General features: G+C 42.8%; 1 protein-coding gene across 1 annotated transcript in view; it reads right to left on the bottom strand.

Moving 5' to 3' along the window:
* The window catches only part of BPIFB3 (BPI fold containing family B member 3), a 35,172-nt gene extending 21,302 nt beyond the window's left edge, over positions 1–13,870 (bottom strand). Inside the window, exons 1-5 of the mRNA XM_069107231.1 lie at positions 13,747–13,870; positions 9,041–9,197; positions 7,593–7,697; positions 6,516–6,656; positions 989–1,052 (exon numbers count right to left, since the gene is read on the bottom strand). Of these exons, the coding sequence (XP_068963332.1) occupies positions 989–1,052; positions 6,516–6,656; positions 7,593–7,697; positions 9,041–9,197; positions 13,747–13,870 (591 nt within the window). The remainder of the gene's footprint in view (positions 1–988; positions 1,053–6,515; positions 6,657–7,592; positions 7,698–9,040; positions 9,198–13,746) is intronic.
* Between the last annotated feature and the right edge of the window lie 6,306 nt (positions 13,871–20,176).

Raw genomic sequence — 20,176 nt, 5'->3', positions numbered from 1 at the left:
GGCAGATAGAGATCAAGTGACTTGCCCAGGGTCATGCAGCCTATAAATATGAGAGGCAGGATTTAAACTCAGGTCTTCCTGTCCCCAAAGCCAGTGCTCACGTCACAACCCCTCTGCTGCTTAGTTTTCTCAGCCATTAAAATGTGGGCATTAGACAGGATGACTGTGAAGGTTCCTTCACTCCAATTCTATGATCCTGCGACCTGGGTTAGATTTATGCATAAGTCATTTAACCTCCCTTGGTTCATCAATTATAAAACAGTGAGGTCTAACTCAATTACCTCTAAAGTATCTTCCACTTGCAAATCTATGGGCCTTTGCTTCATTTTTAGGGCCCCAATTAGCTCTGGCTGAGTCTCATATGGGGCTGTGGTTGTAAGATATCCCTTGAGACATTTTGGGGCATGATATTGTGCCTAATATTTTCTCATCTTTAAAAGGGAATGATAAAAGCATCTTCTTCCCAGGGCTGTTATGAGGATAAAATGAAATCATATTAAGGGGAAAGGGCAGATAGGTGGCACAATGACTACCAAGAGTAGAGTAAGGAACCTGGAGTCAGGAAGAACTGAGTTCAAAACATGCTTTAAACATTTACTAATTCTGTGACCCTAGGCAAGTCACTTAACCTCTCGGTTTCCAAATCTGTAATAGTGCCTACCATAAAGAGTTGTTGTGAGGATAACACTTTGCAAACCATAAAGTGTTATATAAATTCTAGCTGTTGTTATTGTAATTATTATTAACATTATTAACATCCTTGTTTCCCTGCCTCTGTCCCCTTCTGATGAAACTACCAAGTGTGCTGGGAGCTGATAGGGTCGGATAGAATTACCTAAGAGGGTTTTCATAAGGGAATTTTAGATGCAGGGATTTAAGGGCTTAACTTGGGTGTTATTTGGGGAGTTGCGTAAATTTCCCAGCAGGGTCCAGACTTCAAGGGTTAGCTGGAGGGCAGCAACCTGGCAGGGCCAGCTTGAAGACTCACCAGTCTGGGCAGCACCTTGAAGAGTGTCTGTTCCACCACACCAAAGAGTGGGGTTGGCAGCAGCCTAAGCCAAAGCAACAGAAGGGTTAATCACAGAAAGTGCAGGACTGGGTCTTCCCTAATAGATGTGAGACCCAGGTATGCCTATGGGGTTTCATGGGTCTGGGGCAACCTGAGGGGCTGTGAGAGGTACAAGATATCTCTAGAAGGTAGGGTAGGTGTGGGACATTCCAACCTTGTAACGAATTACTCTACTTCACACAATTCATAGCTCAATCACCAGGACCTTCTTAATGTTCTGAACAGGCTATTCCACATCTGTCTCCATGCCTTAGGACTGGTTGCTCCCCATGCCTAGAACATGTGCCATCCCCCTCCCCCCAACCTCCTCACATCAACTTCTTAGATTCCCTGGTTTTCTTCAAAGTTCAGCTAAAATGCCACCTTTTCCATCAAGGATTCCTTTTTTTTTTTTTGCTTTTTGGAGGGGGGAAGGCAGGGCAATTGGGATTAAGTGACTTGCCCAAGGTCGCACTGCTAATTTTGTGTTAAGTGTCTGAGGCTGAATTTGAACTCAGGTCCTCCTGACTCCAGGGCCAGTGCTCTATTCACTGTGCCACCTAGCCACCGTTCCATCAAGGATTCTTAACTTTCCTGTGCACCAGATCCCCTTGGCAGTCTGGTGAAGCCTGTGGATAGACCCCCTCTCCAAACGTTTTTAAATGCATGAAATAAAATGCCTAGTATACCAAGAGGAAACAATTATATTGATACCATTATCAACATACATACTATATATTTGTGTGTATCTGTATATACATTTTTAAACAAATTCATAGCCCCCAAGTTAAGAATCTCTGTTCTACATGAAACATTTCCTGATTCCCCTAGTTGTCAGTACACGTGCACAATACACAAACACATACTCTTGTGTACTTACTTTATGTATATATATATAGCATAAACTTTAATATGTGCATGTGTGTGTGTATTTATACCTATATCTTCGAGGGCACTCTTATTTTGTATCACCAGTTTTTAATATCCCCAGCATTTACTAGAGTTCCTAGCTTATAATAGGCACTTAATAAATGATCGTAGGGCAGCTAGGTAGCACAATGGATAGAGTGCTGGACCTGAAGTTAGGAAAACGAATCTTCCTGAATTCAGATCTGTCTAATAAATCTAGGCCTGAAGTTAGGAAAATCAATCTTCCTGAATTCAAATCTGCCTAATAAATGTTTGTAGATTGGCTAACTAAAGGATGCAGCAATTGAGGTAAGGGTGCTATTTGCTCCCCTAAACGTTTGTATCCCAGCAAAATCAGGTTATTACAGTAAAAGCCCATGACTACCTTGAAAGGTAAAGACCGTAGAAAGGCAAGTCTGGAGACAGAAGGCTTACAGGCTGACTGGATATAGGACCCTTTCAGCCTCAGCTTCTTTCTCCCCCGTCCCTTGCCTCCTTCAGCTCCTACCCAGAAGCTCCGATCCCTGCCCCAATTCTCACCCAAACTGATAGGTTCTCATTTGACAGATCTTAGCAACAGCTCTGCCCGAGTGCAGCGTCAGAAGCAGTACCAATACTCCTGCTGTCTCCCGTGCTGGGCAGTCTAAGACTTGAGATTTTTCTGCCCAGACACTGAGAGTTCCTGCCTCCCACATACTGGGAAGGTGAAAGGGGGGGGGGGGGGGGGGGGGGGGCGGGGTGTACAGCCCTACTTACTAGCTCAGGGCTTTGATCTGAGAAAATTGTTCCTTACAATCTCACATTCTACCACCATCATCATTCCATAAGAACTTGCCTGATATGTAAATGTAAAGTAAGCAAAGGGGGGGAGGGGAGTGAGAAAGGGGAGAGCTAAACCATTAGTAGTTGACACAGAAGTACAAATTATCCAAAATTATTAACCCACAGACCAGAATCATAGACTACAAACTGCCAGAGCTAGAGGAACTTTAGAACATATAGACTAACAAAGTTGGAAGAAACTCTAAAGTGTATCTAGTCCAGCAGTAGGCTTGTAAACATTTAACAACAAGCTCTTTGAAAAACGAAATGTAAGCACGACACTCTTTTAAATTTAATCTGCATTATTAACATGGAGAAACATCTTCTTCTGACACAGAAGCAATCAACAAAATAATCAATCAAGCCCTGATTTGTATTTTGACAATTTCTAAGGTGTAAATGCTCACACTGAAAATTTAACAACCAGCTCTCATACGCCAGTTTGAGCTGGTTCCAACATATCCCTGATCTAGTCCAACTCCTTCATTTTACAAATGAGGGAATTGAGATCTGGAAAGAGAAAGTGACTTTCTCAAAGTTATATAATCAGTAGCAGAACCAGGACAAGAATCTAGGTCTTCTTACTCCAACCAGGCAATTGTACCCATTTTCACCCAGGAAGATAAAAGTTAAAAAATTAAAAGCAACCAGAGCCATACTTCTAACAAGATGAGTGTCCAGTCAAGAAGGTATCTTGCTCCATAACCTTCCTTCTGGGTCCACTAGAGGGCATTGTCTGATTTACAGTCACTAAGTCAATGGTTCAGTCATCTGGCAAAGGTGAGAATGAGTCCACGTAACATTTTGCAACTTCTGTTCCATTGGCTTTTAGTTTTTATTGTCACACGTTAAGAATGCAGCAGAAAGAATGCTAGAGTTGTTGCCAGAAGTGCTGGGTTCAAATCCTGACACTGCTGTCTATTTCCTGTGCAATCTTAAGCGAGTTTCTCTGGACTCTTATCTCCTCATTTGTAAAATGAATGGGGGTAGCCTGAAATCTCTTCCATTTCTAAATCTATGATCCTACAGTTTTAGTTCTGTTCAGTAGTCCCCCCCTCCCCCACCTCCCTTCTCTACATTCACATTGAAATTTGATTAAAGTTTGAGGTCATTTCCAAGCTCATTCTGCACTTCTCATCTTACACGGGTAGGGAAACTGAGGCCCATGGAGGATAAATGACTTGGTAAAGGTCATACAGCTAACTGGGGAGGAAATGGCAGAACTCTGATTTGAATCCACATTTTTTAACTCCAAATCAGGTGTTCTTGAACTATGCAAACCCACAGATCTTATGGACTGGAAAACCAACCAAACTTACCCACAGAGCAAGTCCTTCCCTCCCCCCCCCCCCCGCCTCTACTATTTAGGCACCTTGACCAGTAGGCACAATTGAGAGCTGCTTATGGCGTAGGACATTAAGGGTGCTGGGAAAGCCCCTCTGTACCCCTCCATGATTTCCTCCCCAGTCTGATCACTGAAACCTCAAATCTATTAGCCTATAAGCTCCTTGAGGGCAGGGATTGTCTTTTGCCTTTTTTGTGTCCCAAGCACTTAACACAGAAACAATAAATGTTTACTGACGGATCCCCCTACTGAGACAGAAGCAGAGAACAGAACCCTTCACATAACCCACTAGAGCCAAGCCCGAGAATGCAAGTCTCCCTGTGAGAGTAAACACCCTGGAAGGAAGAGACTCCCTGTAAGGAATCTCAGACCCTTTGCTGAGAGCAGGCTTGGAACAGAGAACACTGGGGAGGGGGCACCATGAAGGGAGAATGGCAGAGCCAGCAAACACCTGAGAAACCATCAGGTCCCAGTCTCTTCTCTTACATGTGGGGAAACAGGCCCAAGAGTGCAAGGAATTTGCCCAAAGTCACACAATTAGAAGCAGAACTGAACCTAGGTCTCCTAGCCTGGGACTCTTTCCCATTATATCAAGCTGGTAACAACACCACCAATACCACTCCGCTTCTTTGCCCCTACACACACATACAAACACCCCTCCTAAATGGTCTTTCACCACACCTGAAATTCTGCCATTAGAGCACTTTATCTCAGCCTGTTTTTAGGACTTTCAAGAGTTCTCTATGAAGAACTATGGCAGTTAGGTAGCACAGTGGAAAGAGAATTGGGCTTGAACTCAGGAAGACTCATCTTCATGAGTTCAAATCTGGCCTCAGACACTGACTAGCTATGTGACCCCGGGCAAGTCCCTTAACCTGAGCTGAAGAAGGAAATTGCAAACTGCTTCAGTATCTTTGCCAAGAAAACACCAAATGGGGTCACAAAGAGTCAGATACAACTGAAATGACTGGATAACAACTACAAAGAGCCAAGCCTTGTAATTGGTTTCACAGTTCTCACCTTAAGTACGGTAGCAGGGGTGCCTCCCATATCTAACTGAGAATCAGAATGTCTGAATTAGTGAAGTTTTATCCTATGAGTCTAGGCTTCCTCTTCCTGGGCCCTTTTCTGGTCCCAGGGTACCATCTCTCCCTTTGAAGTCTATCATTCCAGTTGTGAAGTACTGTCCAGATGTGAGGTGACATGGTTAGCCTCTGTGTAAAGTTGGATGCTAATATAATAACAATAGCTACATTTATGTGTGTATAATACTTTAAGATTTGTAAGTCACTTTTTATAGGTTATTTTCTTTGAGCCTCCCAACAACACAGTGAAGTGGGAACTACTATTACCGTGTTTCCCCGATAATAAGACCTATCCTGAAAATAAGCCCTCCCCTTACTGTGTAAGATTCCTCTAAAATAAGCCCTCCCCCGAAAATAAGCCCTATTGAGATTGCTACTGTAGTGAAGGTGATCCCCTGTGCTACACGCTACATTACGGTACCCTCTGTATGCACCATCCCCCCCTCCCTCCCGTGAAACACACGCTGCGCTCCGAGCTGCATCCAATCAGAGCTGCAGCAGTGAGCGCATCATCCTGTTCTTCCCCAGTGATTTGCTTATTGAATAAAGGTACATTTTGTGTTCACATTTACCTGTTTATTAAAATTGCTGTCAATGTTCATTAAAATAAGCCCTCCCCTGAAAATAAGCCCTCAGTTGTTTTTCTGTCCAAAAAAATTAATAAGACAGTGTCTTATTATCGGGGAAACACAGTATCCCCATTTTACAGCTGAGGAAACTGAAACTAAGAGAGATTAAGTGACTTAATTGCCCACTATTACACAGCCTTGTAAGTGTCTGAGGAAAGATTAAATAATAGTAGCTAGCATTAATATAGAGCTTAAAGGCTTGCAAAGTGTTTTAGAAATATTATTTCATCTGATTTTCACAATAAACCTTCTGTGATTTATGGTAGGAACCACTATTATCTTCATTTTACATATGAGGAAACTGAGGCAGAAAGAGATTGGTGACCTTACCAGGGCCACATAGCTAATGTATTTAAGACTGGATTTGAACTCAGGTTTTTCTGGCTCTAGGCCCAGTTCTCTACCCATTGTGCTACCCAGCTACCACTGAGGCATTTAAAATATGATTTGATAAATGAGAATTGCCTGGATACCCTATTTTCTATTTCATAAATGGAAGGCAAAATTATGAGACTGTCAGGTTCAAGAGAGGTCCAAATCCCAAGTCCCAGAAAGAGGTGATCAGAGTCAGAAGACCTTGGGTTCTGGGGGTCATGAATGAGAAAGGAGGTATTTTCTTACCTGCCTCACACCAAGCAGTAATCCCAGTACCTACCCCGTAGCTGGCCGGTACCTACCCAGAGAGCAGGCTGATGTGCCCCAAAAGAGTATTGCAACTCTTCACGATCAGGATTGGTGTGCCCTTGGGACTTATCCCCAAAGCCAGCCTGGATGACACGTTCACCTCAGCTGATAATTGCAACAGGCTCCCCAGCGGACTGGGAGAAAATTCAGAGAGGAACTGTTAAGGACCCCCCTCACAAGTAGGCCAAGAGAAAAGCACCATGCCAGTAAAGGGATGGAGATGTGCCCAAGTGGCTACAGTCAGATGTGTACGTGTTTAGTTCTTAATCGATGTGTATAAAGGTGATAGAAAATAGGCTATCAGGACTAGAATGAACCTTAGAATACAGAACACAGAATATTAGAGCTGGGTTAGAACACATGATGTTAAAAGTTAAAATGTAAGAGCTGAAAGGAGTATAGAACACAGACTGTCAAAGCTAGGAGGAACCTTAGAATACAGAATTCAGAATTGTGAGGGACCTCAGAACACAGAATGGCAGAGAGGGGAAGGGCCTCAGAACACAGACTGTCAGAGCTAGGAGGAACCTTAGAATACAGAATTCAGAGTTGTGAGGCACCTCAGAACACAGAATGGCAGAGAAGGGAAGGGCCCCAGAACACAGAATGGCAGAGCTAGGAAGAACTTTAGAACAGAATATTTTTGAAAAGACTCAAGAGACCACCTGGGACAATCTTGACAGATAAGAAATATAAGACCAAAAAAGTGAAGTAACTTGTTAAAGACTACACTATAAATCAGTGGCAAAGTCCATGTCAGCATCCAACTCTCCCAACTTCAAGTTTGGAGCCCTTTCCATGACACTCCACCATATTTGTATATGTGTATTATTTACCTCTTAGCACCCATCCACTTCTCTAAGCCCAATTTTCCCCTTTGCTTATCCTTCATCCTTTCACTGAGTCCCCATCCCTTTAACTAAACCCTACTGCTTTCAATAAACCCCTGCTACCCTGACTCTGAGCCCATGACCACCCACCCAGCCTGAAACATGAAGCTTAGCCTTGCTAGGCAAGGATGAGAGGCCCATGAGTTAATAGAAATGGCCCTTTCTGAGAGTCCCATTTACCCTGATCCATGGAGGCCAACTTTGGTCAGCAAGCTTAACTGTATCCCCACTCCTGGCAGTAGTTTCAGGGATACCTTGGGGAGTGTGAGCTCTTCAATCTTCAACCTGCCAGTTAAGGAGAAAGAAAATGAGTCAGACAAGGTGAGGTCATAGAGAGATCAGGCATCCATCCTATGTGGGGGCACCACAGGTGAGCCTTCTTCTAGAGTGGTCCTGCGATGGAAGAGGATGTCCTGGGTATACTGGGAAGTGGAGGGTAGCAGGTCTTCGCACCTTGGGATTTACAGCTGAAAGAAACCTTCAAAGCCATCTAGGCCAATACCCTTGAGAGATTAAGTGACTTGCCCATGACCACCCAGCAAGTTAGTGGCAAAGGTGAAGCTAGAGCCTAGGTCTGTCCGTTACATGATGCATTTCCGCCAGGTAGAGCCACACTTTTTTTTTTTTAAGATTTGTCTTTGTTGTTGTTCTTGTTCCTTTTTTTTTTCCTGTGAGTTCATATATATGGAACTCTTGGTGTGAAAACCCCCTCTGCTGGTGCAGATTTATATCGGCTTTGCACCTTCTCAATGACATGGCTCCCAGTCTGGAATTTTTCATGTCATATTTAATCTAGTCGTATCATGGACAAATTTGGTATCAGAGAAAATATCTAAAATCAGGACCTTAGACCAAAGAACACAGTGTTAGAAATAGAAAGGATCTTAGAATATAGAATATAGATCTTGGAATATAGAAATAGAAAGGATCTTTGAATATAGTGCTAGAGCTGCAAGGAATATTAGAACATTAAAATGTCAGAGTTGGAAGGGGCCTTAGAATCTAGAATGTTAGAGCCAGAGGGGATCTAGAGCATAGAATTTAGATCTGGAAGGGAACTTAGAACACAGAATGTCAGAGCTAGAAGGGGAGTTAGAACATGGAATTTTAGAATCAGAACGGTTGTTAGAATTATGTAAAATTTTAGCACTGGAATAAACCTTCACAAAATTACAGAATCCTCCCTCCCTACTAGATGAATGACCAAAACTATGAACTGGCAGTTTTCAAAAGAAGGGATGCATCGGGCGGCTAGGTGGAGCATTGAGAAGAGCACCGGCCCTGGAGTCAGAAGGACCTGGGTTCAGATCCTGCCTCAGACATTTGACACATACACACAAAAATTAGCCATGTGACCTTGGGCAAGTCACTTAACCCCAATTGCCCTACCCTCCCCCTCAAAAAAAGGAAAAAAAAGGGATGCATACCAGTAGAGAGATACCTGGGGCACCAAGGGATTGCTTTGCCTTAGGGTCACACAGACAGTTTATGTCCTGGGCCAAACTTGCTGCCTCATCTTTTTTTAACCCATGGAGTGAACCTGTTTGCCAAGCCCCCAAAGAAGTCCCTGGGGAAAAGCTGTCTCACTCTCAATAAATAGAAATCAAATTGAATTGAAAGTAACTCACCCAGAGACCTCTTGCACAACTCCAGTTATCCCACCGAAACCGAGCAGGCCTCCTCCTCCAAGCAGCCCTCCAGACCCAAGTAGACCTTGATTCAAGGATGTGACAGTCCCCAGCACATTCTGTAGAATGGGGCCACCCACTAGGGAATTCTGGATGGCTGGAATGAGCGACAGAAAGTTTGGCCCTTAGGTGCCCATCCAGGCTGAACAAATGCACCATCCCCGTTTCCTGAGAAACCATCAACCTCATTAATTTTATAGGATTTCAAGCCAAAAGGGCTCCTAGAGATCAGACAATACAACTCTCTTATTTTACAGGGAAGAAACAAGTCCCAGAGAGCTTAAAGAACTGCTGAAGGTCACATGACTAGGACAAAGCAAAGTCAGAATTCAAACTCAGGTCTTCTCCCAAATTCGGTAATCTTTCCAGTACACACTGCCCTCTTCAGATCACTGGGCCCAAACAAAAGTCCAAGTCAGTCAGACTCATCATTTGGAATAATGTGAAGTAGAGAAAAAGAAAGTTCAAATTAAATCAGTATTTAACCTGAATGGACCAATGAGTTGAAGTCAGATCCCCAGACTTCTCCTTCATTCCTCTAACTAGGCTTCTCGGTGTGCCTGGAAGCCCTGAGCAAAACTTTCTTCCCAATCCAGGAGCGTCTATTGAATTTAAAGCAGGGGAGGAAACCAGGAAATGGATCCAGGCAAATTCTCTCACAGAATCTCACACAAAAAAAGCCCCTTCTCTCCAGAGACTCAAATTCTGGGGGAGCTCACTTAGGTCTCCCTGTCTCCAGTCTCCCCTTTCCTATTCATCCAATATATGTTGCCATGTTGATCTCCCTAACACATCACTCGGATCTTTTTGTGTCCCCACCCCCTCAAAATCCTTCAGTGACTCTCTATTGCCTTAAGCAGGATAAAGGTAAACTCCTTAGTCTGCAATGCAAAGTCCTCCACAATCTGGTTTCAAGCAGCCTCTCAAACATTTCTTTATATTCCTCTCCCCTTCATGCCCTTCATGCCCTTCATGCCCTCTTCAATCCAGTCCTTCTGTAGTGATTGGAACACGGTTCCCCAAGGCTTCTGGCCTCATCTTTAGGTAGCCTTTGAACATCATTGCCCTTTTAGGAGGAGTAGACAAATATACAAAGGCTTGGCTGGGACTATGGTTGAGATTAGAGGAAAGCTGTAGAGGAGAAATTCCAGAATTGTACACAACCTTAGCATTTGGGTAAGGTACATCTACCGTGTTTCCCCGATAATAAGACACTGTCTAATTAATTTTTTTGGACAGAAAAACACCAGAGGGCTTATTTTCAGGGGAGGGCTTATTTTAATGAACATTGACAGCAATTTTAATAAACAGGTAAATGTGAACAAAAAAATGTACCTTTATTCAATAAGCAAATCACTGGGGAAGAACAGGATGACGCGCTCACTGCTGCAGCTCTGATTGGATGCAGCTCGGAGCGCAGCGTGTGTTTCACGGGGGGTTGGGGGAACGGTGCATACAGAGGGTACTGTAATGTAGTGTGTAGTGCAGGGGATCACCTTCACTACAGTAGCAATCTCAATAGGGCTTATTTTGGGGGGAGGGCTTATTTTAGAGGAATCTTACACAGTAAGGGGAGGGCTTATTTTCGGGATAGGTCTTATTATTGGGGAAACACAGTACACATGTCCTTGAACCTATCAAGTGGGTGAGGGATTCACCAGTGACTGGGAGATTGGAGTCTTCTTTTCTCTTGAGGTGTCTGTACCTACTCTTCAAATTCAACTCCCTTCCCCTGCTCCATATTTCCACATCCTCCTGAGCCCACTTTTTCCACACTGTTCCTCTTAAGAGACTCTGCACTGGTTCAAATGAGGGTTTTAAGTCTGGGGAAAAGCAGTGTCTACGGCTGAAAAGAGCAGAGATAAGAGAGACAGAGAGAATTGCCCTCTGAAGAGAGCTGCCCCATCATGAAACCATGTCCACCTGGATTTTTCCATAGTTCATGTGATCTAGTTGTATGGTAAATAGATATGGAGTCAGAGAACCTAAATAGCTTAGAACCCAAAGGACCTTAGAACAAGGAACACAGAATAATAGATCTGGAAGGAAAATTAGAACATAAAATATTAGAGCTAGAAGAAATGCTAGAACAATGTAGAATGCTAGTACTAGATCAGATCTTCACAAAATTACCAAATCCCCATCTCTTAATAGATAGGTGGTCAAAGGTATGAACAAGTAGTTTTCAAAAGTGATGCAATCTATCACAAATTAAAACAACTCTGAGGTTTTGCCTTACACTCACAAGGTTGGCAAAGATGGTGCAAGTTGGAATTAATAAAATGCTGGAGGTGCTATGGAAAGAAAGGCATTCCCTACTGGGGGAGCTGTGAATTGGCCCAGCTACTCTGTAAACATTTTGGAACTCTGCGAGGAGATCCACTACACTGTATGTAATCTCTGACCCAAAAATACCCTAATGGGTACCTACTGAGAAAAGGTCAAAAATATAGGGAAAGGTCCCATCTGCACAGAAAAAAAATAATTATGGCAATATTTTTTGTGGGAGCAAAAAACTAAAAACCAAGAGGATGCCTATCTATCATCTGGGAATGGACTAAAGAAATTGTGGTTTATGAATAATGAAATATTAGACTATATTATTATTCTATAAGAAATAAATGTGAATTATTCAGAGAAACTTGAGAAGATGGTACAGAATGATGTAAAGAAAAGCAAGACATTGATGGGGGCGGCCAGGTAGCACAGCGAGTAAGAGCACCAGCTCCAGTGTCAGGATGACCTATGGATCGAATCCAGGCTCAGACACTTAGCACCCACCCAGAAACACCTGGCCGTGTAACCTTGAGCAAGTTACTTAACCCCAATTGCTTAGGGGCGGCCAGGTGGCTCAGCAAGTAAGAGCACCGGCTCCAGTGTTGGGATGACCTGGAGATCGAATCCCGGGCTCAGACACTCAGCACCACACCCAGAGATAATAACTGGCCGTGTAACCTTGAGCAAGTTACTTAACCCTGATTGCTTAAAAAAAAAAAAGCAAGACATCAACTTGCACAACCGTTATAGTAATGTAAAAGCAGCAGTCAACTCCATCTGACTGACAGAGAAACAAACCTCCCTCCTATTTGTTTGTTTAAATACACTTCTACGTTAGAAGAGATGCTCTTATGGAAGGGGCTGGATTGGGAAAATGAGAACGTTTTAAAGTAACAGTGAAACTTAAAAAAAAAAAAGAATTATGGAATCACTACATTGGAAGAATTCCTTCAGTCACTTAGTCTAACCTTGGCCTGATCAGAAATCTCCTTTTCAAAATCTCTGACAATAATCATCCAGCATTTTCTTGAAGATACCTACTGATGGGGAATCCACCACTCTCTGAGGTGTTCCATTACACTTTTGGACAGTTCTGATTGTTACAAAGAGTTTTCTTCCATCTGCTTGTTATTGTTCAGTCATGTCTTTGTGACCTCCTATGTGGTTTTCTTGGCAAAAATTCTGATGTGGTTTGCTATTTCCTTCTCCAGTGTATTAAGGCAAACAGAAGTTAAGTGACTTGCCCAGGGTCACACTGCTAGTGAGTGTATAAGGCAGTATTAGAACTCAGGTCTTGCTGACTCCAGGACCATCACTCCCTTGACTGAGTCACCTGGCTGCCTCCTTTCTTCCATTCATCACCCTGCAATTTCCATCCAGTGTTCCCAACTCTGCCCTCTAAGGCCTTTGCTTCATGACAGCCCTTCAGCTATTCGAAAGCAACTATCAGGTCTGCCCAAGTCTTCTCTTCTCCAACCTAAACATCCCAACTACTTTCAGCTAATCATTTTATAACACGATCCCTAGCACTCTCACCATTCTGGTCCCTGGATATCCTCCAGTTTCTCAGTGTCCTTCTTAACATATGATGACCTAATATGGCTGAGCTAGTCCAGGTGGGGTCCAACCAGGGCAGAGGGGCCTCCCACCTCCCTCATTTTCTAAAATCCAATCCCTTAGTTTTACAGAATAGAAAAGTGAGTCTCAGCAAGAGGAGGAGACCTGTGCAAGGTCCCACATCAAGGCAGTAGCAGAGCCATAAACAGAGACCAGATTTTCTGGTGCTTGGTCCCATGCTTCAGATACAGGTTGGACTAAACACCTTCTGTCTCCCTTTTAAAGAGCTATTCTCTATTCTCTGGTTCGAAGATTTCTTTTCTCCTTCATGGTTTTTCTTGATACTCATTTAAAGATGTTGTCTGGCTTGGCTAAGTAGAGCAGTGAATAGACCACTGGCCCTGGAGTCAGGAGGACCTGAGTTAAAATCTACCTAAGACATTTAACACATACTAGCTGTGTGACCTTGGGCAAGTCACTCAACCCCAATTGCCTTGCCCTCCCCCCTCCAAAAAGCAATAATAATAATAATAATAAAGATGTTGTCTGATGGAGTGGAACCAACACCAGAACGAATCAAGAGCTCTGGATTCTAGTAACCACTCCACTCCTCACTAGCTGTGTGATCTTGGGGGAGAACCTTTTCCTCTCTATGCTTCAGTTTCCTCTTTTGTAAATGTACATAATAATATAGATGCTAGTTATCTCACAGGACTACCGTGAGAAAAATACTTCATAATCTACAAAGGACTCTAGAAAAATCCAGTGCCCAGACACCTAACATGAACATGAGGTTCATGAGCAGAACTCACCTGATGCCAGTTCATCTTTATCAATCCTTGCAATCGTGCCAACTGTTTCTAGTAGCCCTTGTGATGGAGTCAACAGCCCAAAGAAAAGGACCACAGAGAGGATGGAGAACATTGTCAGCCTCATACCTGTAAGAGTTGGGAACAGGAATTCTCAGTCTTCTCCACACACACCCAAGCTTGGCCCTGGCTCAGTCCCATCCCTAGAGGAAGACCAGCCCCTCCTCTCTAGAGATCAAAATTTAGAGAAGTGGCAAAGGGACAAATCTGGGCATGGTGTGTCAGGAAAACAGCTAATAGCTAGAGTCATCCAAAAGTGGAGTGGCTTCTGCAAGAGGCAGTGGGGTCTTTCTTACTGGGGATACAACCAAAGTCTGGGCTGCCCCTTTTCAGAAAAGCTGGGGGGCAAATTCTTGTACAGGTTGGACGAGATGACTTCTGGGATTCTTTGTATGATGCTGCGATTCTGTGTTTTTTAGCAAGACACAGGAGTCTTCCCCCTCATCAAAGCCCCACTGCAAATTTACCTCTTCCATGAAACCTTCCCAGCTTAATTCACCACTCCCTCACCTTCCCACCCAATTTAGTTTCTTCCATCACTACAGCAGTGTCATTCCTCCCAAGTCATGGGACCAGAGAGTTTAAAGCTGGAAGTGACCTTAGGCATCACCAAGTCTATCCCCCTTAAATAAGAAAACTAAGGCCCAAAGAGGTGAAGAGATGATAATGATGATGATGATGATGATGATGAAGATAACGAGCATTTATATGACATCTTAAAATTTGCAAGCACTTTATAAATACTATCTCATTTTTCCCTCATAATAACTTGGGAGGTATGTATTATTATTATTCCATTTTAGAGATGGTGAAACTGATACAGACAAAGGTTAAGTGATTTGCCCAGGATCACCCAACTAGTAGGTATCTGAGGCTGGATTTGAATTCAGGTCTTCCTGAAGGCAGGTCCAACACTCTATATTGCAAAAAGTCATACAGGCAGGCTCAATTGAGATTTCAACGTAGGTCCTCTGACTCTAAATCTAAGCCTCTTTTTGGGACATCCCTCTGTTTGTTAGCTCAAAGCAAGTGTTTTTAGCCCCATGCATATCTGTTTATATTGTCTCATACTCACTTCACACATGGGGTGGCCTAATCACCAAGTCCACTTTAGACCTTAAGATCTGTGAAGGCAAACACTGTGTATTCTCTCTCCTCTGTCTGCCTCCATAGAACTTAGTAGGAAGCTGATAACATGAGGCACTGAGTTTTAACTGAGGGACCAATTATCCATCACCACCAGAGAGCAGTCAGATTAGATAGATGAGATAAAGAGACATATCCAAGGAACCTGACCATCCTAATATCAGCACCAAGAAAAAGCCACTATCTCTTCTGCACTTTACACATTCAAGCTCTCTGTAAACTGAGGTCACTGAGTGATTGCTGATGCTTTGCATGGCTCCAAGCATCCTTATTCAATCTGGACAAACAGGGCATCACCGTGGGAAAAACACAAGACTGAGAGCCTGGAGATCTGCGTCTGTTTCCAGATCTGCCACTGACTCTTTATAGGATCTCAAGTGAGTCACTCTCACTGAGCTTCAGTTTCCTCACCTATCAAACAAGAGATTTGGGAACATTTCTGCCTGGAATCTAACAGAATCAGCAGAGGGATTATCCACGAGTGACGAATGTTGAGTTTATCTTGGAAAAATACAAGGAATAGTTGATGGGCCGATGGCAATGCAGGAGTACACACTGTTATAATTCTTTTAGGTTGATAGAAAGATTTCCTCACAATAATCCAAACAAGAAAACCTCATAGCAAACCCACAAGTTCACAAATATTATCATCCCTACTCTACAAGGAGGCTTAGATGGGGTGAGGTGACATGCACAAGGTCACATAATTAGAAAGTGTCAGAACTGGGACTAGAAATCAGGTGTTTTGATACCAAGACCAATATTATTTCCAGTCAATCAATAAGCATTTATTAAGCAACACTGTGTGTTAGATATTTTGCTAGGGACCGGGAATGTAAAGGAAAAGAATAAAACAACCTCTAATCTCACTACTCCCACTGAAATACATTGTAGAGGAGATATTCTATAGCCTAAAGTCCTTTCATGCACTGACATTATAGGTCCTAAAAATCTTCCCAGCTCTGACATTCTAGGCTTTAAGATCTGCTTCAGCTCTGATATTACACGACCTAAGAACCCTTCTAGTTGTGACATCCCATATGTTCTAAGGTCCTTCCTAGCACTAATATTCTAAGATCCAGTCCAACTCTGACATTACACTATATATTCTAAGGCAGGGGTGGGGAACCTGTGACCTCAAGGTCACATGCGGCCCCCTAGCTCCTCGAGTGCAGCCCTTTGACTGAATCCAAACTTCACAGAATAAATCCCTTTACTTGTTCTGTGAAGTTTGGCTTCAATCAAAAGGATGCACTTGAGGACCTAGAGGGCCATATGTGGCCTTGAGGCCACAAGTTCCCACCCCTGTTCTAAGGGCCCATATGACTTTAACCATCCATTACCTGCTCCTTGAATTTCTCCAAGAGAAAGCCAGCATTTAGCACTTTTGGCTAATCTCTATGCTGGGCCCGTTACATTAGATAGTAAGCAGATATGCTCCCATTATACAGATGAGGAAACCAAGGGCACAGGGATGTAACCTCTTGTGAAATCAAAAGAAGAAAAAGTAAGACCTGAAGATCTTAGCACTAGATTTCTTTTTTTCTTTGCTTTTTTTTGGGGGGGAAGGCAATTGGGGTTGACTGACTTGCCCAAAGTCACAGGGCTAGTAAGTGTGTCAAGTGTCTAAGGCTGGATTTGAACTCAGGTCTTGCTGATTCCAGGGCCAGTGCTCTGTTCACTGTGCCACCTAGCCACTCAGCACTAAATTTCTTATCCAGAAATCAGCCTAACCCCACATAGATACAAGATAGATACAAGCTCAGGACAGCAGACTAGATACTAGTCCATAAATGGTGATGAGGGCTACAAGTAGCAGAAGTCAGGGCAATGGGGATAACTTCATTCTGACTCATGGACCACTTCACAGCACAACACAAGGCTTTGTCTGCTGCTGAACCAGAGGGACAGTTAAGTAAAACTAATGACATTTCCATCACTTACTTGTGAAAGTCCCTCCCTCCTCCTGGGCATCATGTCTAAGATGGTAACAATGGCTCCCTTCCATTACCACATAAAATCTACAGGGATATAATAAAGTATTGGCATCTCACTTTTCTCCCATAGTTCTCAAAACACTTAGGGATAACTATTCAGACTAGTATGGTATAAAAATCACTAGGCTTGGAATCAGGAGACCTGGGTTCTAGATGAGACCTCAGTTTCTTCATCTGTAAAATGGGCATAGAGCAGTCTCCAAGGTCCCTTTCTGCCTCTGCACCCTATAATCTATTTTTATCCCTCTTCTACAGAGGAGTAAGAAGGAGCTCAGAAGGATGAAATGTTCAGAAGAGGGTTCTATCCTAAGTTCCCAGTGAGAATAGGAACAAGACAGAGAGAAAACATGGCATAGAGGAAAGAGCACTGGATTTGAAGTTCAAAGAGGTAGGTTCAAATCCTGAATCAGCGGTTTACTGCTTGTGTGACCTTAGGAAAGGTCTGGACCTGTTCAGAGCTCAATTGCTCCCTCTATATAACACGAAAGTGTTGAACTTCCTCTAAATCAGAAATTTGGAGCTGAAAGGGACCCTAGAAGTTGTCTAGTCTGACTCCCTCATTTTACAAATGAGGAAACTGAGGCCAAGATAAGTTAATCGACAACAGACAGGATTTGAATCTAGGTTCCCTGAATTGAAAGTCCATGCTGCTTCCATTGCACCAAGATGCCACTAGTCTCTATAGTCTCTTCCAGCTCAAGAATGTTTATGATCCCCGATTTTCATCTTTGAGGGAAACCCATAGGATTTGCTGTCTTACCCACTACGTGTCCAGAGTGAGTCGAGAGGCCTTCCTGGAAGCCTGCTTACTCAGTTCCTCCTGGGGCACTGGGGTGCCAGACTTTTTATATGGACTAACAGCTCTGGGGATGGGGAAGATACAAAAGGTTAGGAATAGCCAAGAAACCCATCAGGGTGTCAACAGTAAATTGTGGTTTTCCTATCGACCCAGGCTAAGCCTTCCTTCTGGGGGAGAAAGTGTCAGCCAACAATTGAATAATGCAAAGGGGATCGGTTGCCCTGTGGGTCTGAGCCAAATACTATGAGATTCTTGTAAGAGGCAATGGCTCTTGGAGGGGATGCTAGAACAATGAGCCCCTGGCTCCAGGAATCAGCTCTAGAAGAGTTGGTGCTTTGCCACTGGTGGAACATCAATTGCCACCCTATGCCTGGTCACATTTCAGTCCCAAGGCAGTGTGGAAAGATTAGTGGACTGAGATTAGGAGACCTGAATTTGCATCCCAGCTTACATCCCATCCACACTTAATATCTATGTGACCACGGGCAAGTCATTTTTCATCCCTGGGTCTCAGTTTCCTCCTCTATAAAATGGAAATGATAATATTTATACTATTCACCACACAGGATTGACTGTGGTAAGAGAGGTTCTCTGTAAACCTTAAGGCATTTAAGAAAGTTCTTGTCATTATCAGGCAAAGATTTTGTAGAAGTTGGTGGAAAAAAAGGAGTAGGCCTAAGGGAAGGGACTAACAGGGAAGACAAAGAGAAGAGAACCCGATGAGTGGCCATTTGGGAGCCTGGCTGATGAGAAGAGACATGTCATGCAGTGGAATGGAATGACCAGATGGGGAATCCTGAAATCCTAGGTTCTAAGCCCTGCTCTACCACTCACCATACAACTTTAGGTAAATTAATTCCCCCTTTCCAGGCTTTGGTTTCTTTCCCCTACTCAGTAGGGTGTAGTGGAAAGAGAGTGTTAATCTTGGAGTCAGAAGGCCTGTGTTTTAAGTCCTTGCTCTTAGACTAAAGTAGTTATCTGCCTTAGGTAAGGTATTTTCTCTTTCTGGACCTCAACTTTCTCATCTATAAAATGGGAACATTAGTAATTTTATTAGCTGGGTACTTCACAGGACTGTCATAAGGACAGTGTTTTACAGATTAACTACTATAGAAATCTGTTCTTTTTTTTTAAGATCTTCATGTACACCAATATATTTATAACAGTACATTTTGGAGGAGAAAAGAACTGTAACCAATGTAGAGAGATGTCCATCACTTTGAGAATGACCAAACAAATTCTATTAAGCTGAAATATTGAATACAAAATGTTATTGTGCTATAAGAATTTATGAATACTAGGTAACGAGTCAAGCCTAGGAAGATATAGAAACTGATATAAAATAGCATATAGAGGTTCCCAAACTTATTTAGCCTACTGCTCCATTAAAAAAAAAAAATTTACTCATAGCCCCTCTGGAAATCTACTTTAACACTTTGACTTTTTTAAAATTTGCACAATTTCCAAAAAAAAAAAAACCTTCCTCCTCCCCCCCATCATTCTAGTGCCCCCCAGGGGGCAGTATCACCCACTTTCAAAACCTATGAAGGTGATCAATGGATAGAATGTTGGACCTGAAGTCTAGAAGATTTGAGTTCAAATTAGACATGAGACACTTATTAGCTGTGTGATCCTGGACAAATCACTTAAACTCTGCCTCAATTTCTGCAACTGTAAAATGGGAATAATAATAGTGCCTACCTCCCAGGGTTGATGTGAGAATCGAACGAGATGATATTTGTAAAAGCGCCTACCAAAGTGCTTGGCACATAGTAGGCTCTTAATTGTCCAAATGAGAAGAATCAGGAAAAAATAGTGACAATGGAAATGGAAATAGTAACAATAACAAAACAATGAAATAGAATGCCACCAGATTATAATAGCCAAGACTGTCCCCAAAGAAGCTATTTGAGGATGCACTTCCTTCCCTTCTTAGCAGAGCAGAGGACTATGAGTATGTGACACACAAAAAGACAAACATTTTTGATGTACTTGTTTGTTCTGCTGAACTGCATCTCTATTCTTTGTTTATAAGTTTTGTTCTTTATGAGTGGGAGAAGAGGAGGAATAAGCTAGGGAAGGCAGTTGATGGAAAAACAAAATTTATTAATAATAATGTATTTTTAAATGTAATCTATTACTATTAGCCACTTATCAATTACTAAGCACCTATTGTCAAGGGTTAGATCAGGTCTGAATGACATATCGCCCCACCAAAAGATTTCAGGTGCCCCCCCAAAATGAAGGGTGTGTAAAAGAGAGTAAAGATGTAATGAGCACTTTGTCCATGCCCCACTTAACTGGCTTTCCGCTACCGTGTTTCCCCGATAATAAGACCTATCCCGAAAATAAGCCCTCCCCTTACTGTGTAAGATTCCTCTAAAATAAGCCCTCCCCCAAAAATAAGCCCTATTGGGATTGCTACTGTAGT

This window comes from Petaurus breviceps, unplaced genomic scaffold (genome assembly GCF_028583685.1).
Source record: "Petaurus breviceps papuanus isolate PSGF00001 unplaced genomic scaffold, PetGlider_PUasm1.0 89262, whole genome shotgun sequence".
NCBI classification, from domain to species: domain Eukaryota; kingdom Metazoa; phylum Chordata; class Mammalia; order Diprotodontia; family Petauridae; genus Petaurus; species Petaurus breviceps.
Note: the sequence above shows the minus strand (reverse complement) of the source record. Positions and strands in the feature narration are given on the sequence as shown.